At 39.7% G+C, this 18,768-nt stretch overlaps 1 protein-coding gene across 1 annotated transcript in view; it reads left to right on the forward strand.

The window, feature by feature from the left end:
• ENOX1 (ecto-NOX disulfide-thiol exchanger 1) overlaps nt 1-18,768 on the forward strand; it is a gene marked incomplete at its 3' end in the record, with an annotated part of 140,610 nt that overhangs the window by 66,318 nt on the left and 55,524 nt on the right. The window contains exons 6-7 of the mRNA XM_082305147.1: nt 5,585-5,691; nt 9,002-9,119. Coding sequence (XP_082161273.1) covers nt 5,585-5,691; nt 9,002-9,119 — 225 coding nt within the window. The remainder of the gene's footprint in view (nt 1-5,584; nt 5,692-9,001; nt 9,120-18,768) is intronic.

Below are 18,768 nucleotides of genomic sequence, written 5' to 3' on the forward strand. Positions count from 1 at the left end.
TGACTCCACTGACTCTGTCTACAGAAGTAAATTAAGCTGAGCTAGGGCAGGCTTGTCCATACTGTTCAACCATAAGAAACTTGTTGCTCTGGGCCAGATAGCGTTTTCCCACACAATGGGGGTACAGTTTAGGGTTTGGTGCAGGCCAAGTAGTTTCTCCAAAAGCATCTTTTTGGGGAGAGAGAAGCGTTGCTGCTGCAGGGACATTCAGGATGTTGTGCCCATTGGTTTCAGGGAACGAGAATGGTCCCTGGCTGGTTTTGATCGCCAGTACAGATGTAGTTGTTGGCAGTAGGGCAAGTTGAGGAACGGCAGCCTTGCAAGCTGACTTACCACACAGCAAAACAATTCAGAAGATAAATCACTAGAGGCACTGTTCTCTTGATCTGTCCCAAAACGTGGAATCTGGGGATATAATAGATAGGTCCTGTGGTTTTCTCCTTTGTCATGCCATGTCTTAAGACTATGGTCTTAAGGAACCTATAGCCAGCCAGCCAGTAAGCAGACCAAATAGTAGCCTCTTCTCTGATGGAGTTGCAGCCATGATTCACCTTCTTTTTGACACCCATGGATTTTTTCTGGGTTTTTTTTTGTTTTGATTTAAAAAAACCCCACAACCAAACACAAAACCAAAACAAAAACAAAACAAGAATGCCATTTATTTGTGGCAGATGAGTCATTTTGCATAGCTGTCATAATCTATGTCTTCATTATACAAATCTGTAATGGCATTTGCTTACGTATCCAGCTGACGACCGGCGGTATGCTTTACTTTAGGATCCATCCCTTGCATTATCTGCAGTCTTCTCCAGTGTGATATTTCCAACTTTTATGTTTTCCTGCTCTGCCAGTCAATTGCAATCGCATCTGTTTCTCCCTCTGTGGCATGTGAATTGGGTAACAGGGAGGGGCTGCAGGTTTTCAGCTGTAAATGTGTGAAAGGCAAATTCTTTTCTGAAAGTAAACAGTATCATAACCAAAAGACTGAGTGTTTGGCCCAGATTGATTAAAAAAATATATGTTTCTTTCATTACTCTGCAATCTGTCTACTGTTTCTCTTATTGATGTCATATGTCATTCGCCTACGTGCGATTTTATCCCTGGACTTAATGCTAAGATCTATTCAGTACAGCACCAAATGCCTTTCAGGACTGTTGCCAAAAATATTCTCTTTCCTATCCAAAACTGACCTGGAGACTCTAATCCATTCACTTACAGCATCTAGCCTTGACTACTGTAATTCCTTGGTTTGCTGGGCTTGGAGCCAAATCGATTGGCAGACTCCAGCTTACTCAGAATTCAGCAACAAGGCTTCTGACCCAAACCACGCCAACTCTGTATCCTTCCTGCGCTGCGAATCTATATTTGAAAAGCATGTTACACATTTACTGTAACAGTTTCCTTTACACTGTAATTTTATGGGTGGAATTTTTCTTTTACCCTGCGTGTTAAGCGTCGCACTCTTACAGAATTTTTCTGAGCTAAATTGCCATATATTCTACTCTTGCACTTACAGTAATTTAGTGCAAAGCCCTTTTCATCCTGTGTCCCTAATTGGTGGAATTTGGAGTGAAATTCTACATGAAATCTGATTATTTTATCTGCCAGTGAATACTTTTGGTTTTATTTTAACACATTGTGTTTCAGTTTCTATTTTGTTTCATTTTTATCATAAGGCATTATAAAACATTTGGTTGCTGATGTTCTTTATTATTGCATACAAGAAATTGAAAATAATCATGTATGCATGGCAGCTGATAACTTAATAAGCAAAGGAAAAACTGACTACTTCTTGTCTCCTGAACCCAAGCAGAAATTTCAGCCTTTACTCAATCATGTATTTAAAATAGCCGGCTTGATAAATGTAATGGAGAGTAAAAGTGTTCTCTCTGCCTCTTAATCTACAGATGAGACTATAGTTAGATTCTCATTTATTTCTGTTCTTCTCTGTTAGTATCATTTTCAAATATCCTGTGTCAAATATTCTCTTGCCCTGGAGATAATTCTAGCTTTTCCCTTTAATCCAATCTTGCATGCAACCTCTGCAGGCATCATTTAAGGGATTTTTGTTGTTGTTGTTCCTAGTTTTTCTTGTTTTTACATTTATACTTGATAACAATACCCTATTCTGGTAGCATGTTTTATGGCAACAGAAACTGAGGTTTAAACTTTCGTTTAATGGGCTCACTATGAGCTGGCACCTGTACTAAAGTCTATTGTAGTTACATTGCATTTATTAAACATTGATGCTTGCATAGCACTCTAGGCTTAGTTGTTTGGCTCTTTTTAGTTATTTACAGCTCAGCAGAAAAACAATTAGATAATAATTCTTTGTCTGAAACATGCCACATAAATTACCAGCTGCAGAATAAGTTGTTAGGAAACATGCAATTATTTACATCCTGTAAGTTACATTGATAGGAAAAACAATGACATGGTATGGACCCTTCCAGAACAATGTGATTTTTTAAACCCTAATTTGGTAAGGAAACAGCTTTGCACATGGTCAATGAAAATTTGATATAGCATAGAACTTACCAACAGATGTTTGACAATGAATATTTCATGTTACATAATAATTCTACTTACCAGTCACAGTTGACAGCACAGTGCATCCTAGAGTTCAAGGTGCCTTAGAGAGATAGGTATAATCTGTTATTTCATTTTGGAAATTTCTTTCTGGAGGTCAGGAAATAGTCTGAAAACCATGGTCAGCAGCGAGACCCGGAACAACTGTTACACTCAGATTCTGCAGATATCAGGCCAAAATCTGGGGCCTCTCTTTGGCCAAATCTTACCCAGACGTGGAGGAAAAATGAGTTAACTAGAGAGTTTCTCAGCTGATACAAAATCTCCTGGATTCCCCTTAGGGATGAATCTATGATCCCTATGGACTGTGTGCTGCTGGACCATTTACCTGTAGAAACTTGATCCTGATCAGGGGCGGCTACATGATGTCTTGTCTTCCAATTACCTAGAGCACAGGAGTTATGCCAGCTTTAGGCTTCCAGGGTGTCTGTGGGAGAACAAATGAATCTTGATGCAACATGAATTAACCTACAAACAAATGTGAACTGGCAGAACGGGTTTATATTGGATTGCTACCTCGTAACACATGAATGCAGGATATTGATGCAATACCAAGAGGTGTGAAGCCACTTTCCTGTTCTGTCAAACCATGGCCTTGGCTGCTCTTTAGTGATAATGTAATGCTTGGAGACCTTTTAGATTAGGTGTTACCTGTGTGTGTTTGTAACACTTCATAGGCTAGATTGCTGTTTATATTGAAATTGCTGTACGTACATTGACACTTTCTTTGAATACAGAGTAGTGGGATGTTGGTCTTTGAAATGTACTGGTTTCATATTCTCCTCTACATTTCTCTTTTTTATTATACCTAGCTGCCTATTGCATAAAGTTTCTTTAAATGCCTTGATTTTTAGCATGTGGTACTCACAGTATCCTACCTCCTCTAGTTTTTTTAATTCCTGAAAGTTAGATGAGTGAAAGAGACCCCTTTTCTGCTCACTTTGTCTACTGAGGTTATGCAAGAAAAACTCTTTGACATCTTCCTAGCTTGTGTTTCCATTGAGGAGAGTTTCTGAAATGATCAGTTAATGACTTTTGATAAATCTTAGCACCTGTTCACAGAATGGAAATTAAACACTTTAAAGTTCAAATGTTTTTCAGAATTCAGATGATCTTATTAATACCTATTAGTGGAAAATGGCAAACCAGCTCTTCCTCATATCTTTGTGAATCTTTTCTACTTGAATTTCCACTTGCAAACTAAAAACAGATTGTTAATTAAGCAAGATTTTCTGAGCACCTGGGTCATCAACACAACGGTAGTAATTAAATTCTAGCCTCAGTTTCTATACACATAATAATAGAGTGCTTTAGCATTTTCATTCTTTTCAATTAATTGAATAAATATACAGAGCATAACTTCCTTGATACATCCACCCTTCACTCCAAGTGAGTTCTAATAGGCTGAAATTACCATATCTGCTGTTAAAACTTGAATGGATCACAAATGGATCAGATCATCGCAGTAGTTTTGAGGCACCTTCTTTAGTATAAACTACATATAAATATTAATTTTAAAACACCACATTTATTTTCTATGGCTTTAGAAGTTACCTAACCAGCCCTGATGACTGCAAAGAAAAACTTCCATATGTGATTCAAAATGTTGTAATCTTCCTGAATCTGAAAGCAGCCTGCAACAGTGGTAAGAAAAAGAGAACAGATGGGCTCCTATTCAAGCGCGTGGGGTTAACTTTCAGATCTAGAGGTGAAAGGTACATAACTGACTTACTAGGTGAGCTCACTGTTTTAGGAAAGATAGGTTGCTATGTATAATAAGATCCTCCACATCTGTGACTTGAGTGGAGAAGGAGAGCAGCCATCAATCAACTTGATGAGAAACCAGATCAGAGGGCATTACAGCACTCCTGCCACCATTTCTCAATGAAAGAGGTGGGAGAGAGGTGCTGCAAGCTGCAGTTTCACAAAACAGTGGACATCATTCCAGCCCAGGAATCTACAGAGATAAATAGCCAAGAACCTTGTCAAAGACTTGAAGCATTTTTCAGTTTGAGTTCACAGGTCAGCACAGCTGCTCACTCAGGAGCACAGCCCAGGTCGTTTGTAGAAAATCTGGGTTTCTTGGTGGTCTTGCAGTTAACTGCACTGAGATTAAAGCAATTTACATCTTGATCACATAATTTCTAGGCAGGCGACTGTTGTGGAAGGACAATGTTGCTTCTAGCTGATGTGAAGAGAAAGAAAAGAGTGTTGGGAGAAAAGTTTCTGATTTAGGATGAACAAGTAGCTAAAAACTTAAGGATCTTAATGGTCCTAGATAATTGACCTAACTATTGATGTCTGGCTTCAAAACAAATTCATTAGAGTTGAATGAGGGAAGTCCATTTCACATCTCTTCTTCATCTTACGCGCACAAAAACACGACTGTTCATGTACATGAGCATACATAGGCCATGGACACAGGACAGAGTGATCTACCACAGGTAAGCCTCTTTACATTAAATAGAAGAGAAGCCGCAGCTGTAGCTACAGAATGCAGCATTAATGTATGGTTTAGCCCTTCCCATCTGCTGCCAAATTCCCACTATCAGATAGTCACCCTTCAAAGCAGAGCCTGCTTGTCTTTCATGCTTTCATTTGTACAGCCTGCTCATCTGTACGCAGCTGCCGCAGGGGAACATGTGTCAGGTTTATGCCTCGAGTGTCATTTCTGTAGTCACGCACCCATAGCCACACATGCAAAGGCGCGTGGCTGCACAGGGAGTTGTAGCAGACATCACGGGGAAGCAGCTGCATGCGTGTTTTTTGGTACATAGTTATAAGTTGTGTAGACTAAAGTTATGGAGACAGACTTGAAGGGAGACATCTCCAACATTGATAAAATGTAAGTACAAAAGACACATCATTGGATGGATATTGATGATGTTGTTTCAGTAATGACATCATCCATAGACTCCTAGTGTCTTTGCTTTGCTTCTCTATAGTGATCACAACATAAATTGCTTGTCTTGTTTGACTTCCTTGTTCACCAAAGTTGAGCAGATTGTCGCCGTTTTCAACGCTTCTACCAGACAAAAAGCTTGGGACCATTTCTCGAAAGCCCAGCGAAAGAACATAGACATTTGGCGAAAGCATTCTGAGGTTGGTGATTTTATTATTACTTTCTATCCATCATCTCACAGCTGGATTGACACAGAACGAGTGTGATTGTAGCTGGACATAGTGTATTCAGCAATATTTACAGCTACCATTTTAGCTGTTAATCAACTGGCCATTATACAGTCTCATCTACAGTATGAATTGCTCCCATTGCTCTCATTATGATAATAGTCATTAAATAATACTAAGACAGAGAGCAATGTGTTTTTATTTTTCATGCAAAATTTGGGAAATCATTGGAGGATTATGTTTACTATCTAAAATAATGAACTGAAGTAGTGAAATTAGGAACAATATTTTCAACTAAGGATAGAATTAAGAATTATTTCTGAAAAATATCTTTTTAGGAGTCATCGTGATCTGTTTTTAAAAGAAGTATTCTGTAGCACAGATTTTTTTTTTTCTTGTTGTGCCATCATATGGTCATTATAAGATGACTTTGCCTGAAAATAAAATAGAGAATTTCTTTCCTAAATAATGACTTAAGCATATTAAGTCCAGAATTATGACATACTCCTTCCCATTTGTTTTATGTTTATCTTTAAAAAAAGTAGATAGATACATCACCTGTATTGATTCTAAGTATTATGCTTGCAAAGAAACCAGTATAAATGTAATCATACTACCACACAGAGTTAGCAATGTGGGACCATGCATGTGTGACTCTCATAAGCATGAGCAGAGGAAATGGGATTCTAACTCCCCTTGCTGCAAGTGGCAGCAAAGGAAGCGCTAGACCTCATCCTGTGTTTTGGTCATCCAGCTTTCGTTTTTAATTCAGTATATACGCTATGAGCCTGTATTTTAAAAAGTAAGTACCGCTGTCTTTGGTTTCTTTCTTCTTCTTTTTTTTTTTTTTAATATGAGCAACTTACACACACTTGGTTTACCTTCATGTAGTACAGTACGTTGATTGTTACTATCACAGTCCTCTAAATGATTTTTCTCTGTCTCAGAATAAAAACTTTAGAAGGTAAGGTGCACTTATTTAATTATTTTGTAGTACACTTGTAAAATAAGTGTTGTACACTTAGTTTGAGAAACACTAAAGTGCTGTGATATAAATAATTTGGATAACATTTTAAGTGCCCATTAACTAATGCTAAATTACAGTTGAATACCAATGGCACTAAATGTAACATCCGCATGAATACCAAATGAATTCTTTATTATCAGTGCTATTATGGTGAATACCAAACGACTTCATGATAATGGGACACTTAAAATAAAATGTTAGCATAATTTATTGGTACAAACTGTATTTTGCATTTTGTTCACAAATATTTCACATGAGTAGTGGATAAAGCCTTTGTTCAATTGAACGTCGGGAAGTTGGGGATTGGTGTTTGTCTTATCTTTTAGAGAAGTATGAAAATCTGATTTGCTAGTAAATTATTTCAATTATATTAAGACCATCCCTTCTTAAACTAACTTTCTTTAAAGGGATGTGGTGTGTCATTCATTTGCTGGCTTCTAAATCTTTAATAAACTGAAATGTGTAAGAGTTGGACTTTCCAGAAATATTAATTCACTACTCATTCTTTCAAATATTATTGCCTTTTGATTTTCTAAGAAGAGGACAACAAAAACAATTCAAAGCCATGTGAAGGGTCTCGCTAAACTGATATATTTTAGAAATGGCTGTTATTCAGATGTGAAATATGAATGAAATGTACCAAATGGCATCTTTGAATTAAATCATATTTTCTAACCATGACATTATCTGCTAATTTGTTTAATTACCTGATCACCTTCCGTTTTTTTCTGAATTTAGGAAAGCTTTGCTAGAAACCCAAACCCAAAGCAAACGCTCATACACATAGACATTCTCCATGGAAGATTATTGGCTTTGCTGACAATGTAGACCTTGATGCATCAAGGACATTTATCCCCTAAAGAGGGAGTAAATGTAAGCGGATGTCTGCTCATGTATGCAATATACTTCCCCAGGAAAAAGTGCAGGTGGCCTTTTCCAATAACGAATTAAGAAATGGCTTGCTAATTTCTTCCAGAGGTGCCTCTGATTGCATGAGACACTGGTTGACAATTTACCTTTTTAATCACTTTTTTTTTAATTTGAAATTATTCTCATGTAAAACACCCACTAATTAGCCTCCTTGCCTTTGCTGGGATTAATGGATATATATACATTTATCAGAATATTTGAGATCTGCCGACGAACAAAGGGTACAGCTCAAGGGAAACGCCTTCCCTTTTTTCACGCAGTCCCTCTCTGGCAGTTTATTGTTAATTGCACGGAGCAGTGGTCGGACTCCTCAATGCTGTCTCCTCCTTCCACGCGACTCTTCCTTGTTTCAAAGATTTCAAACCACCTCTTTGGGAATTAAGCTCTTTGTCAGCAGAAAAATTAGCTGTCTGCGGACTGAAAAGGCCTACACTAATCACAGTGCAGCATCCCCGTGTTACACCTGACAGGATTATTAGGACAAAATAGAGTCCTCTCAATCTTCTCAGCGCTGCCATTAAAAAGCCAGCCGCTACACCCGCGCCAGCTTTTCTACCCAGAACAAAGACCATCTAGTTTCCCACAAAGCCCGCGAGCCTGCTGATCATTTACCTAGCGACATGTGCGCGGGCTCCCTGCCTGCCTGCCTGCCTGCCTGCCCTTGCGGCGGTCGCCCAGAAACCGGGCTGTCTGTGCTGGCACTTGTTTTGGATCAAGATGCAGAGATTTTCGGGACAGCGCTATTGGGCTGGGTCTTTTAAAACCGCGGCGATCTGGGCATAGGGACAAAGGGTGAGATTCCTTTGCCCAGCATTAGGCACCTACAATATAGAGTGCTCCATCTGCACTGGCTGCTTTTGGCTCCCTTTACCATCAGCAGAGAGAACTAGGCACTTTTAGGGTGTAGTTAAGATGACTTTGTTTAATGGAGACACCTACACTTGGCCGGATGAATCCTATCCCAAGTCGCAGAGAGAAGCAAGAATTATGGCTGACAATCTCTTTATCAGTCTGCTTTATACACAATTTTCAGCATTATCCCTGATGTTAAAGCATTCTGCTATGTTTAGTAGAACTAAAGATCACTCACTGTGGAGACTCACTTTCTCTCTTGTTTTCCCCGAGTGTTACCTTTGATAAACTCCGTTCTTTCACAGGAAGAATTCCCCATGCTACTGTTGTTATAAATATTCATATACAAATAAATATGATTACAATGATAAATGATGTATAATTAAAATCAGAGCAGTATTAAAAAGAGATACTAAATAATACATAATGACTTTATGGAAGGTAATACTGACAAAAGGTCATTTTGGGTTTTAGGAGCTCCGAAATGCTCACAGTGAACAGCTCATGGGAATCCGCCGGGAAGAGGAGATGGAAATGTCCGATGATGACAGTGGTGATAATCCCAGTAAAAAGCTGAGAGTAGATGATTCAGGTAAAGCCAAATCCCTCTGTAATGTCACGTATATACAACTGTTGTTTTTTTAAAAGCAAACAAAAACTTACATATGAGAAGTGATATATTAATAGCTGATTATATAAGACAGTATCTTATTTAAACCCTCATAAATTAGTTATTTGCATGATGCAAGCTGTCTCTAGGAGGTGTCTGTCACCTGCTATGGTCTATAATGATGAAAATTCTCCAGTTCTGTTCTTGGCTGGAAGCATTATGTTTCTTTAGTGCTGCAGTCTTGCATAACAGTCTTTCATTTCATGGTTGTAACAATGTCTTACTATGAGACCAGTTGAAGTTATGTTTTAGTCAGTATTCTCTAAGCCTTACCTTTCTTTTCAACAAATACATAGTAATGTGTAAGCTCTCTAACAAATACACTATACCATTTTAACTCTGTGTTCTGTGGAATTAACTTTTAAGGGTACATATTTCACAATATGGTAGTGCATACTGCATTAATTTAACTCTCATTAGATGGCTATCATGAAAGAAAGAACAAGGGTGCTTGTAATATGCGGAAAGAAAAGCAACTTTTTCAGCCCTCTACAAATGCTCTGCTATCCAGGGTGGACACTCCACGAGGTGGCTCAGAAGCTGCCTGAATTACTTACTGGTAGCATGATCCGGATGGACCCTTTGCTTGGTTTCTTGACATCGGCTAATAAAGTTGTGAGTAGCTAACAAGGGTTTGCCTGTCTAGGCACTCATCTTCAGAAAGAAAATTTACAGAGGCTAAAGCCAAAGCATGACTGGGAACTACCAGCCAGCAGTGAACTTTAAGGAAGGTAAAGAAGGAGGGAGTAATATGGAAAGAAACAGAGTCTGATGATGAGGATAATTTTGATCTAGGCCTTTGCATACAGGCACCATATTAAGAAAGGAAAGAATTTAATCCATTCAGTGGTGTCAGGTCCTTGTATGCCTGCATAAAAGTGTGAATTCAAGCTTACATACAGAAGAGCTCTTTCGCTCCTCCTGTGACAAGATGCTGTGTGAGGTTGAATGACTCCAGAAGTAAAAGGAAGGAGTGTCCTTCTAGCAAAGAAATTTTTACTACAGCATCCCTCTTGAAGGGAGATTTAATGTTTTTCGTGGAAGAACAAAGAAACAATGAAACCTGTAAAGGGCAGCCTTCATTTTTGCTTGGCTAATTGTGTGGGTTTGAATTTTCTAGATACCATTAGCAAATGGTCAGAGCTGAGACAGTGGGTCTCTGCAGACAAAGCACTGCTAGCAATCAGAGATTTTTATGAATATCTAATCATTTTACCTTGACTCTGTCCACTCTTAAGGAGGGAAGTCATTAGAATTAACAACAGGAAGGTAGAGCCAGAAATACCCACAGCCTGCACTCCAGAAGAGGAGTAAAGATGCTTTGAATTGTCATATTCATCAATTCAGCTAGGTTTAACGTATGCATACTTAAGGCAGAGCTATGCCGATCATTCTTTTTGTAACATCACAAATAGGAAACCATCTTTGGTTTTCTTCCATGAAAAGGGACATTTCTATCAAATGTTTTGATATCTGAGAATTCTACAGCATTTTATCCCAAACAACTTCAGTTTATTTGTATTGTTATAATGTGGGGACTTGAGTCCACTCAGTGATAACAGCAGCAAACCCAGTACCGTGTTGCATAGTAACTCAAAATTTAGTGATATGAATTCACTTGAGTACTCGTCCGTCATTGTCCATTGTACCATTCATCATCCTCTTGATCTTAGTGGAGATGATCCAGCCTGCTGCATACGTAGAGTCATCCAGTTCTAAAATTAATTTTATAGCTTTCTTCTTCCAACATTACATTCTCAACTAAAGCAAGTGGTTTTGATTCTTCTGTCATTGACAATAGAGGGAACTTGAGTTAAATGAAAAAAGTTACTGGGTATAAAACATTGGTAAATGAAAAGAAAGTGAGAAGACATTTATTTTTTCATTTTTATGTACAGAAAAGTGATTCTTCCTTCTTTTAGCATTTTTTTAAAATTACTATTTGTGTTAGCTGCCTTCTCTTTTTATTTTTTTCTTTCTTTTTTAGTATGTCATTCCAGAACCACCTCTTTATCTCACTGGAGTGGCTATTTGTATTCACGGTAACCTCTGTTCTACAAAGAATGTCTTTTAAAGAATCTTTTATCACAAAGAAACAGTTCTTCACAGTAAGAAAACATTGTCACTTTCTTTATTTTTAACCCCTTTTCTTAAAATGTTTGTCTAAATGCTTAACCATGGGAAGGGCAAGGCCTGAATAACACAAAGAAGATATTGTGCTTCTTCAATTCAAGGACAGCATGCACACATAAAGGCTTAAAAGTCTAAATCCGAAAGTGGTTGAAGCAACGAGACATGATGAATTGGTTTGGATAATTCCGGAGTTCTGGACCGCCTGTCCTGCATCCCAACAATTTTCTTGAGAACATTATTTTTCAGCCTGCCCTACTCGACAGTGGGAACAACACTCCTGGGCAGTTACCGTTCCCAAAGCTACAACAAATGACAGATTTCCCCGAGGTTTCAACATCTGTGCCAGGTCTTTTTTCACTAGGTCACCTAGTTAAATCACCCCTAGTACAAGAAGGCTCAATGAAGTCAACAGTTTAGAATGGGTCCTAAGACCTCATTCTGTCTTGATAAAGTGTAGTTTCAGCTGTCTCCCAATGTAATTTCTTCTGTTAACTCAAGCCTTTTTCATTCAGAAATAACTCCACTTCTGTGAGCATCTAGATAGTATGGTGCTGAGTGTGTCACATTTCCTCACAGCTAGACTGGTTAGAATAAAAACTCTCCTCTAGGATATCTGAAGAGAAACCTGTTCATCACCATGAAAGAAAGAGGGTGGATTCCAGCCCCAACATTTGAAAACACGGTGCAACACATTTAAGCCCTGAAGTTATGCAAAAGGACTTCAGTGCCTGAATGCTATCCAGATGTGCTGGACTTAATAGAATCATAGAGTTGTTTAGGTTGGAAAAGACCCTTAAGGTCATCAAGTCCAACCGTTAACCTAGCACTGCCAAGTCCACCACGAAACCATGTCATTAAGCACCACGTCTACCCGGCTTTTAAATACCTCCAGGGATGGAGACTCAACCACTTCCCTGGGCAGCTTGTTCCAATGCCTGACTACCCTTTCGGTGAAGAAGTTCTTCCTAATATCCAACCTAAACTTCCCCTGGCGCAGCTTGAGGCCATTTCCTCTCGTCCTATCGCTTGTTACTTGGGAGAAGAGACCGACCCCCACCTTGCTACAACCTCCTTTCAGGGAGTTGTAGAGAGCAATAAGGTCTCCCCTCAGCCTCCTCTTCTCCAGACTAAACAACCCCAGCTCCCTCAGCCGCTCCTCCTAAGACTTGTGCTCTAGACCCTTCACCAACTTCGTTGCCCTTCTCTGGACACGCTCCAGCACCTCGATGTCCTTCTTATAGTGAGGGGCCCAAAACTGAACACAGTACTCGAGGTGCGGCCTCACCAGGGCCAAGTCCAGGGGCACTATCACCTCCCTGGTCCTGCTGGCCACACTATTCCTGATACAGGCCAGGATGCCATTGGCCGTCTTGGCCACCTGAGCACACTGCTGGCTCATGTTCAGGCGGCTGTCAACCAACACCCCCAGGTCCTTTTCTGCTGGGCAGCTCTCCAGCCACTCCTCCCCCAGCCTGTAGCATTGCATGGGGTTGTTGTGACCCAAGTGCAGGACCCAGCACTTGGCCTTGTTGAATCTCATACAGTTGGCCCTGGTCCAATGATCCAGCCTGTCCAGGTCCCTCTGTAGGGCCTTCCTACCCTCCGGCAGATCGACACTTCCACCCAACTTGGTGTCATCTGCAAACTTACTGAGGGTGCACTCAATCCCTTCAGGTTTGAGACTTCAGATTTCAGAGGAACACTACATTTTGCTGAGGCCTTTGTACACAATAAGTTCTGAGGATTTGAGGTAAATGATGAAAAAGCTGTTAGTAAGAAAGATTTGCATATTTTCTTCAAGTTGTGCAAGAGATCAAGTCATGGTTTGTATTAGAAATCTACTAATAGCCATTTGTTTGGGAAGATTTGGGCTTGTTACTTGCAACAATGCAGAACAGCTCCAGGGGAACTTGTTGCATAGTGCTTCACTCCATTCTAGACTCAGATCCTCTTCTTTCATTTCCCAATTGCTCTTCTAGTTTATGAACCTGATTTACTGGTATCAGTGACTCAGTGGCAGAGCTGGAATGAGAATGGGGACCATCAGTCTCCTGGACCTGTGTTCCACCCTCTAGTCCGTGTTGCAGGGCTGGGACATTGCCTCCAGTGCAAAGACCTTCTGCTCCCCCAGGTGTTTCACAGGTCACGCTCCCCAGGCTTAGTTAGTACCCTACTCTATTGTGTGCAAGCTGAATCTTCAAGGAAAAGGAAGGCATTGCTACCTGCTTGTTCTGTTGGAGAGCATCTCAAACTGCTGCAAGGACCCCCTGAAGATCCCCCCAAGGAAACCAATAAGTTGGTTGCATGCATGCCTAGTTTATAGGAAATCCTCCTGGTTTCACAGCCTAAAGGTCATTTGCATTACGGGGAAAGCTGGCAAAAGGCTGGAATGAGACTGAGTGAATCTCACCTGTGGGATCAGCTCTTCCTTTAGAATGATGTTTTTTTTCCAAAATTCAGCCTTTAAACAGTGATTTTTCTGCAATGTGGAATTTGGAGTTTGAAGGGGACAAGAGGATTGCTGAAGTAAAGCTGGGAGATTGCTAAGAAAAAAATAATAATGATGATTGGCAACTCAGTTAATACATTTGAAAGTCAAGGTGCAGCTACTGAAGCATTAGCTCAGGGGGAAAAAAAGAGATTCAGTGCTGGAGTCTAGAGGATATACGAAAATCTTCAGAACAATCAGGATTTATGGATGCTTCGTCTCCCACCTGCTGGCACCGGGAGTAAGGATCCACATGTAAAAGCCTCCAAAGTAATTTTAAGAATTAGTGAAGTGAAGCTGCGTGTTGTAGAAAAGAGCTGAAGTTTGGTTTATGCCTAGAAGGCACCTGTAATTTTACTTTAAGGGGAGGTGGGTTAATCTCTTCCTTTTGCAGTGCTCTCGGCAATGTGCCATTAATTCTAACAACTCCAACTTCAGTGAGAGACTGCAGCTGGCACCATGGAAAAGAAAGAAATGCACAGTGCTTGCAGAGGGACACGGGGAGCATGGCCGCGTGGTTAAGGCTTTTGACTGGGATCCCAGAGCTCTGGGCCAAATCCCAGCTTTGCTACATACCCCCTGTCTGGACTAATCAATGAATTCCTGTTGTATCAGTTCCCTGCTATCAAATGGAGGCAACGATGCTTCCTTTCATTCACCTACTGCCTGTCCTGTCCACGTGGATGATAAACGCCTTGGTATAGGGCTCTCTCCAGGTGAACAGACTTGCAATAGCTCATTCGTTGGGCCCCTGTAGCATCTCACCACCATTGTATTACCTGTGATGAAGTAACTTACTGACATCTCGGGGACTGCATGCAAATAATAAATTGCAAGTTATGTAGTGGAAGCCCAGTTTGAACACATAAGATTGGTGCTGCCTTCCAAGTCAGGACAATTTAGGCCTCTATGGCAAGATTTTCAAACATACCTAAAGTAGATGCCAAACTTAAACATTGCAGATCTTTCTGCCTTGACAGTAACCTGGACCTTTAAGTGCTCTCCTGAACTGATCTGTCCTATTTGCAGCATCAGCTAAGTCAGCTGCCCTAGGAGACAGGCTGAATAGTGGGCAGTCCATCCCGCAGAAGAGTGTAGGTCCTCATGAAAGTCAGTATTTGAAAATCGCACGCCTGTGCACACAGCGTAAAACAGGCTTTGTGATATTGTTCATAAGTCTATCTTGAAAGTTGCAAGCCTGGCAAGTCTTCAAGGAAAGCCTGAAACAACACCGAAATGATCTGTGTGATGCTTATTCATCTTTTCTCTGCAATTCAGTCATCTTTTTGCATTCTCTAAGGTTTGTGTGAATGCAGAGATGCACACGTGGAATGGAAACTGTGTTTTATAGCTGGATTAAACTGGTAGGAAAGCTTTATATAGCTTGTTACAACTTTGAATAGAAATTACTGAACCCCAGCTGCGTGGAGCTGAGCTTTGCTCTTCCTTTCCTTCTGACTGGCCCAGTGTCACAGCAGATCTCATGTCAGATCCTCCTCTTCCTTCTGATCCCAGGGATCAGATATTTCTCCCTTCCTTTCTTGTAAGTCTAATCTTTTGTTTTTATGGGACATTAAGTTTTAAACAAAAGTCTGACTTATTTTTCTGTCACTACCTCTCCATCCCATAGCTTTTCGGCATCAGATTTTATGAAGGTGATACTGATATTTAACAAGCCCATAATTTCCCCTTTTTCCTTTTAAATGCTTATTGATAAAGGTAATGTAAAATAACAAACTGTATTTACTTTAGAAATTAGTGGGCTAGCATTGCTTTTTTCCTCAAATAAATCAATACCATTTCAAAGCCATCAGCAGCTGGTGTCATAATCAGCCCTGCGGTAATAAACATATAAAGGCATATGAAGAGGAAAATAAACCCTGTTAACAGAAGCTACTAACCAGGTTTTATAAGCAATCTTGAAGAAAAGAACGTATTTAAAATCTGAAGCTCTGAATTGTCACTGTACTGACACCGTCCCCTCTCTGGCCGGAGAATACAGCTGAACAACCCTTTTGAGCTCTCCAAGTGGAGTAACTTCCCTTTGAATGGAAATGCTCTGGACACAGCAGACAATCAGCTTTGCTCCCAGGGACCATCAGGGATGATCACTAGAAAGCAGCACACGATGATTACTCCCTCTACGCCAGGAAAAGTCTGCTCTAGTGTCTTTCACAGCATGCCAGTTCAGAGCTGTTATCATCAGGCAGACTCCAATTTTGTGCCTTAAAATGCATTCCTTTTTTCCCACAGCTTTTACAAAAATAGGCTGAAATTCAGGAAGCATGTAGGCAGGGGCCTAATTTTATGCCCCTGGTTTTAAGTCCATTTGGCTCTAATAATGCTTCTTGTGCAGCTGAATTTAGCAGAAATGCCTTGATGAATCAGGGCTGAAGGTAGTTGCCAAGCCCGTCTTCCCTGGGGAATAAAGACAGCCTTGTCCCGTCCCAGGTACTGGGCCAATGCCTCTGGATCATGCACAACACACCGGCTTTGGAATGAAGGTTTGTGCTGGTCCTGTGGACACAGCAACGAAGGGGTTAACCTAACTTTCAATTTTTAGTGGAAACAGACACTTCAAAGGCATTTTCCTAATATGGGTTTTAGGAGGCTGTCCCGTTTACTACAAAACAAGACTGTTGCGCTTTGATGCTTTTCAACTGCCAGAAATACTATTATCTAGATTACATTTTATCATGTTTTCTGGGTATTTCGTACTGATAAGGTTTTATGCAGGATCATTACATATGAGAATAGATTTAATCCTGTTTTTAGTAAGCTTTAAGGACACTGAGGGATTATTTATGTAATAAGATGCAAAGTTGCTATGGAAAATGCTATAGCAACCTAACATCTTCACAAAACCAAGCAGCCACTTGTGACAGCAATCTAAATTTACATTTATTTTAGTGTCTTTTTATTGACATTCTTAGTGTCTCATTTTGACAGCATGTTAAAATATGTTTTGTGTTCATGCTAGAACAAAATTAACAGCATGTTGTTGGAATGAAGATAATGCTTATAATTTTGGAGATAATTTTAGCATATTTCATTTCATGTAAATAGCATTAAAATAGTAGTGAAAAGAAGTTTCTGTGCATCCCCTCTATTTGTAATAGAGCAAACAATGCACATGGAAAGTAATATTTTACAAGTCAGTAAAAGCTAAACTGTTTTGATTTGCTTTATATCTGAATGAAAATATTGTTAAGAAAGAAATTATTTTGTTACTAGAATTTATTTCAAATCCTATATCTTTTATTGTAACTTCCCCAGTTCAGGATACAGGCTATAATTTTTCATTAGGTTTCATAAAGCAGGGCATCATTTCTGAATGTGTGGACTTGCAGTTTGATAGGAAATTGCCCTATTTAAATGGAACTTTTCTAAAACGTAGGATAACGGTACACATTGCCCCTTAGGAGGTTAAATAAAAAGGGAAAGAAAAAACAAACACAAAGCGACAAAACAGACTGAACTCTGTCCTGTGCTCATTGCAGTTAATAATGAAACTCACATTGACTTCAGTGGGAGCAGAAGCAAGCTCTGTATATTGATTTTCTCCATCCCCTTCCATTAAGAATCCTGAAGTGCGGCTGTAACATTGTTGAAGTGGGATGTTGGCAGCAAAATCAATAAAAGACAATATTAGAACATATGCTGTTTTCAGCTTCCTCACAATCTGATATAGCTGGTATTAGCATTCTTCTCCAAATTACACTTCATGCTTACTATAAAGTGACCTTTCTTATAGTGCCCTCTCTCAAGTATAAAGCTTTTGTGCTCTTACTCTCATATTCAGCCTTCAAGAGAATGAGCCCTATTTATAACAGTGAAGATGGTTGATCCTGAATAGAGCATAAAGAACAGATGCCTTCAAGAGTGGCTTCAGCCTAAACCCTGTTTCTGACCTCCAATGCAAGATCATTTCTATTATTGTTTAAACTAAGCTCTTGGGTTTAGGTTTTCTTAATTATGCAGCCCTTCATGCCCTGTTGTTTTCAGAAACTCTTTTCACCCTGACACATTAGAGAAGCTTGCAGATATTGCTTGAGGTGGAGATTTAGGTACCTTCTTATCCATGGTTAAATCCAAGAAATATCAGCTATTGCTAAGGTGTCAGAGGAGGTAATGATCAGAAAGCAGAGTCTTTTCCAATGTCAGCACAAGCTTCTAAACTCATGATTGCAGGTTTGGGGACCATCCTTATGTCATGAGACATGCAAGGTTGGCTGAAGTTTCCAAAGCATTAAAAGCTTCCTTTTCAAAGCATGCAGCTTCTTGTTCTGTGTGTGTCCAGCTGACTGGCAGTCTGTGATGCGGTTGCATGCCAGGAGTTAAAACCACTCCCAGAAGAGCTCATGCTTGAAGCTGGATGGCCACAGAAACTCTCAAAACTACTACTAGTTAGTGATGCTGGTTTACTTTGGTGAATGAATCTTAGATTCAGAAGCGTTTCATGATGTCCTACTCTTTGGTTTTGGCTTAAAGACCATCTCAAGAAAATAAGCTTCTTACTAATGACACATATCCATGGTATATCCATAGTATAGCATTTTTGTGACCAATATATTGAAGGATTTGGTTCATAAAGGTGAAAGCCAAGTGGATTCAAAGCTGCTTGGAGGTGAGTGATCTTCTTTTAGTCTTATTTGGTTTTAGATTCATGTCGGAGAGAAGAGGAAACAAAGAACAGTTGTCTAGCATGTGAAATGACAGACTGAAGAACTAGATACCATACCAAAACCATACGATTTCATCCCACTTCTCCACTAATTCCAGCATGTGACTCTTTGAACATCAGCATACAGAACTGTAAAAGAGGAAAATTTGTTTCTTCTGTGTTGTAAGAAAGGTAGTTTGTTTTGTCGGGGTTTTTTTTAATGTTTGTTTGTTTGTTTGTTTTTAAATTAGGAGTTCTAATTGCCCTTTTTTTTTTTTCTTTTTGCA

Source organism: Platalea leucorodia (genome assembly GCF_965183815.1).
Source record: "Platalea leucorodia genome assembly, chromosome: 2".
Classification (NCBI taxonomy): Eukaryota; Metazoa; Chordata; class Aves; order Pelecaniformes; family Threskiornithidae; genus Platalea; species Platalea leucorodia.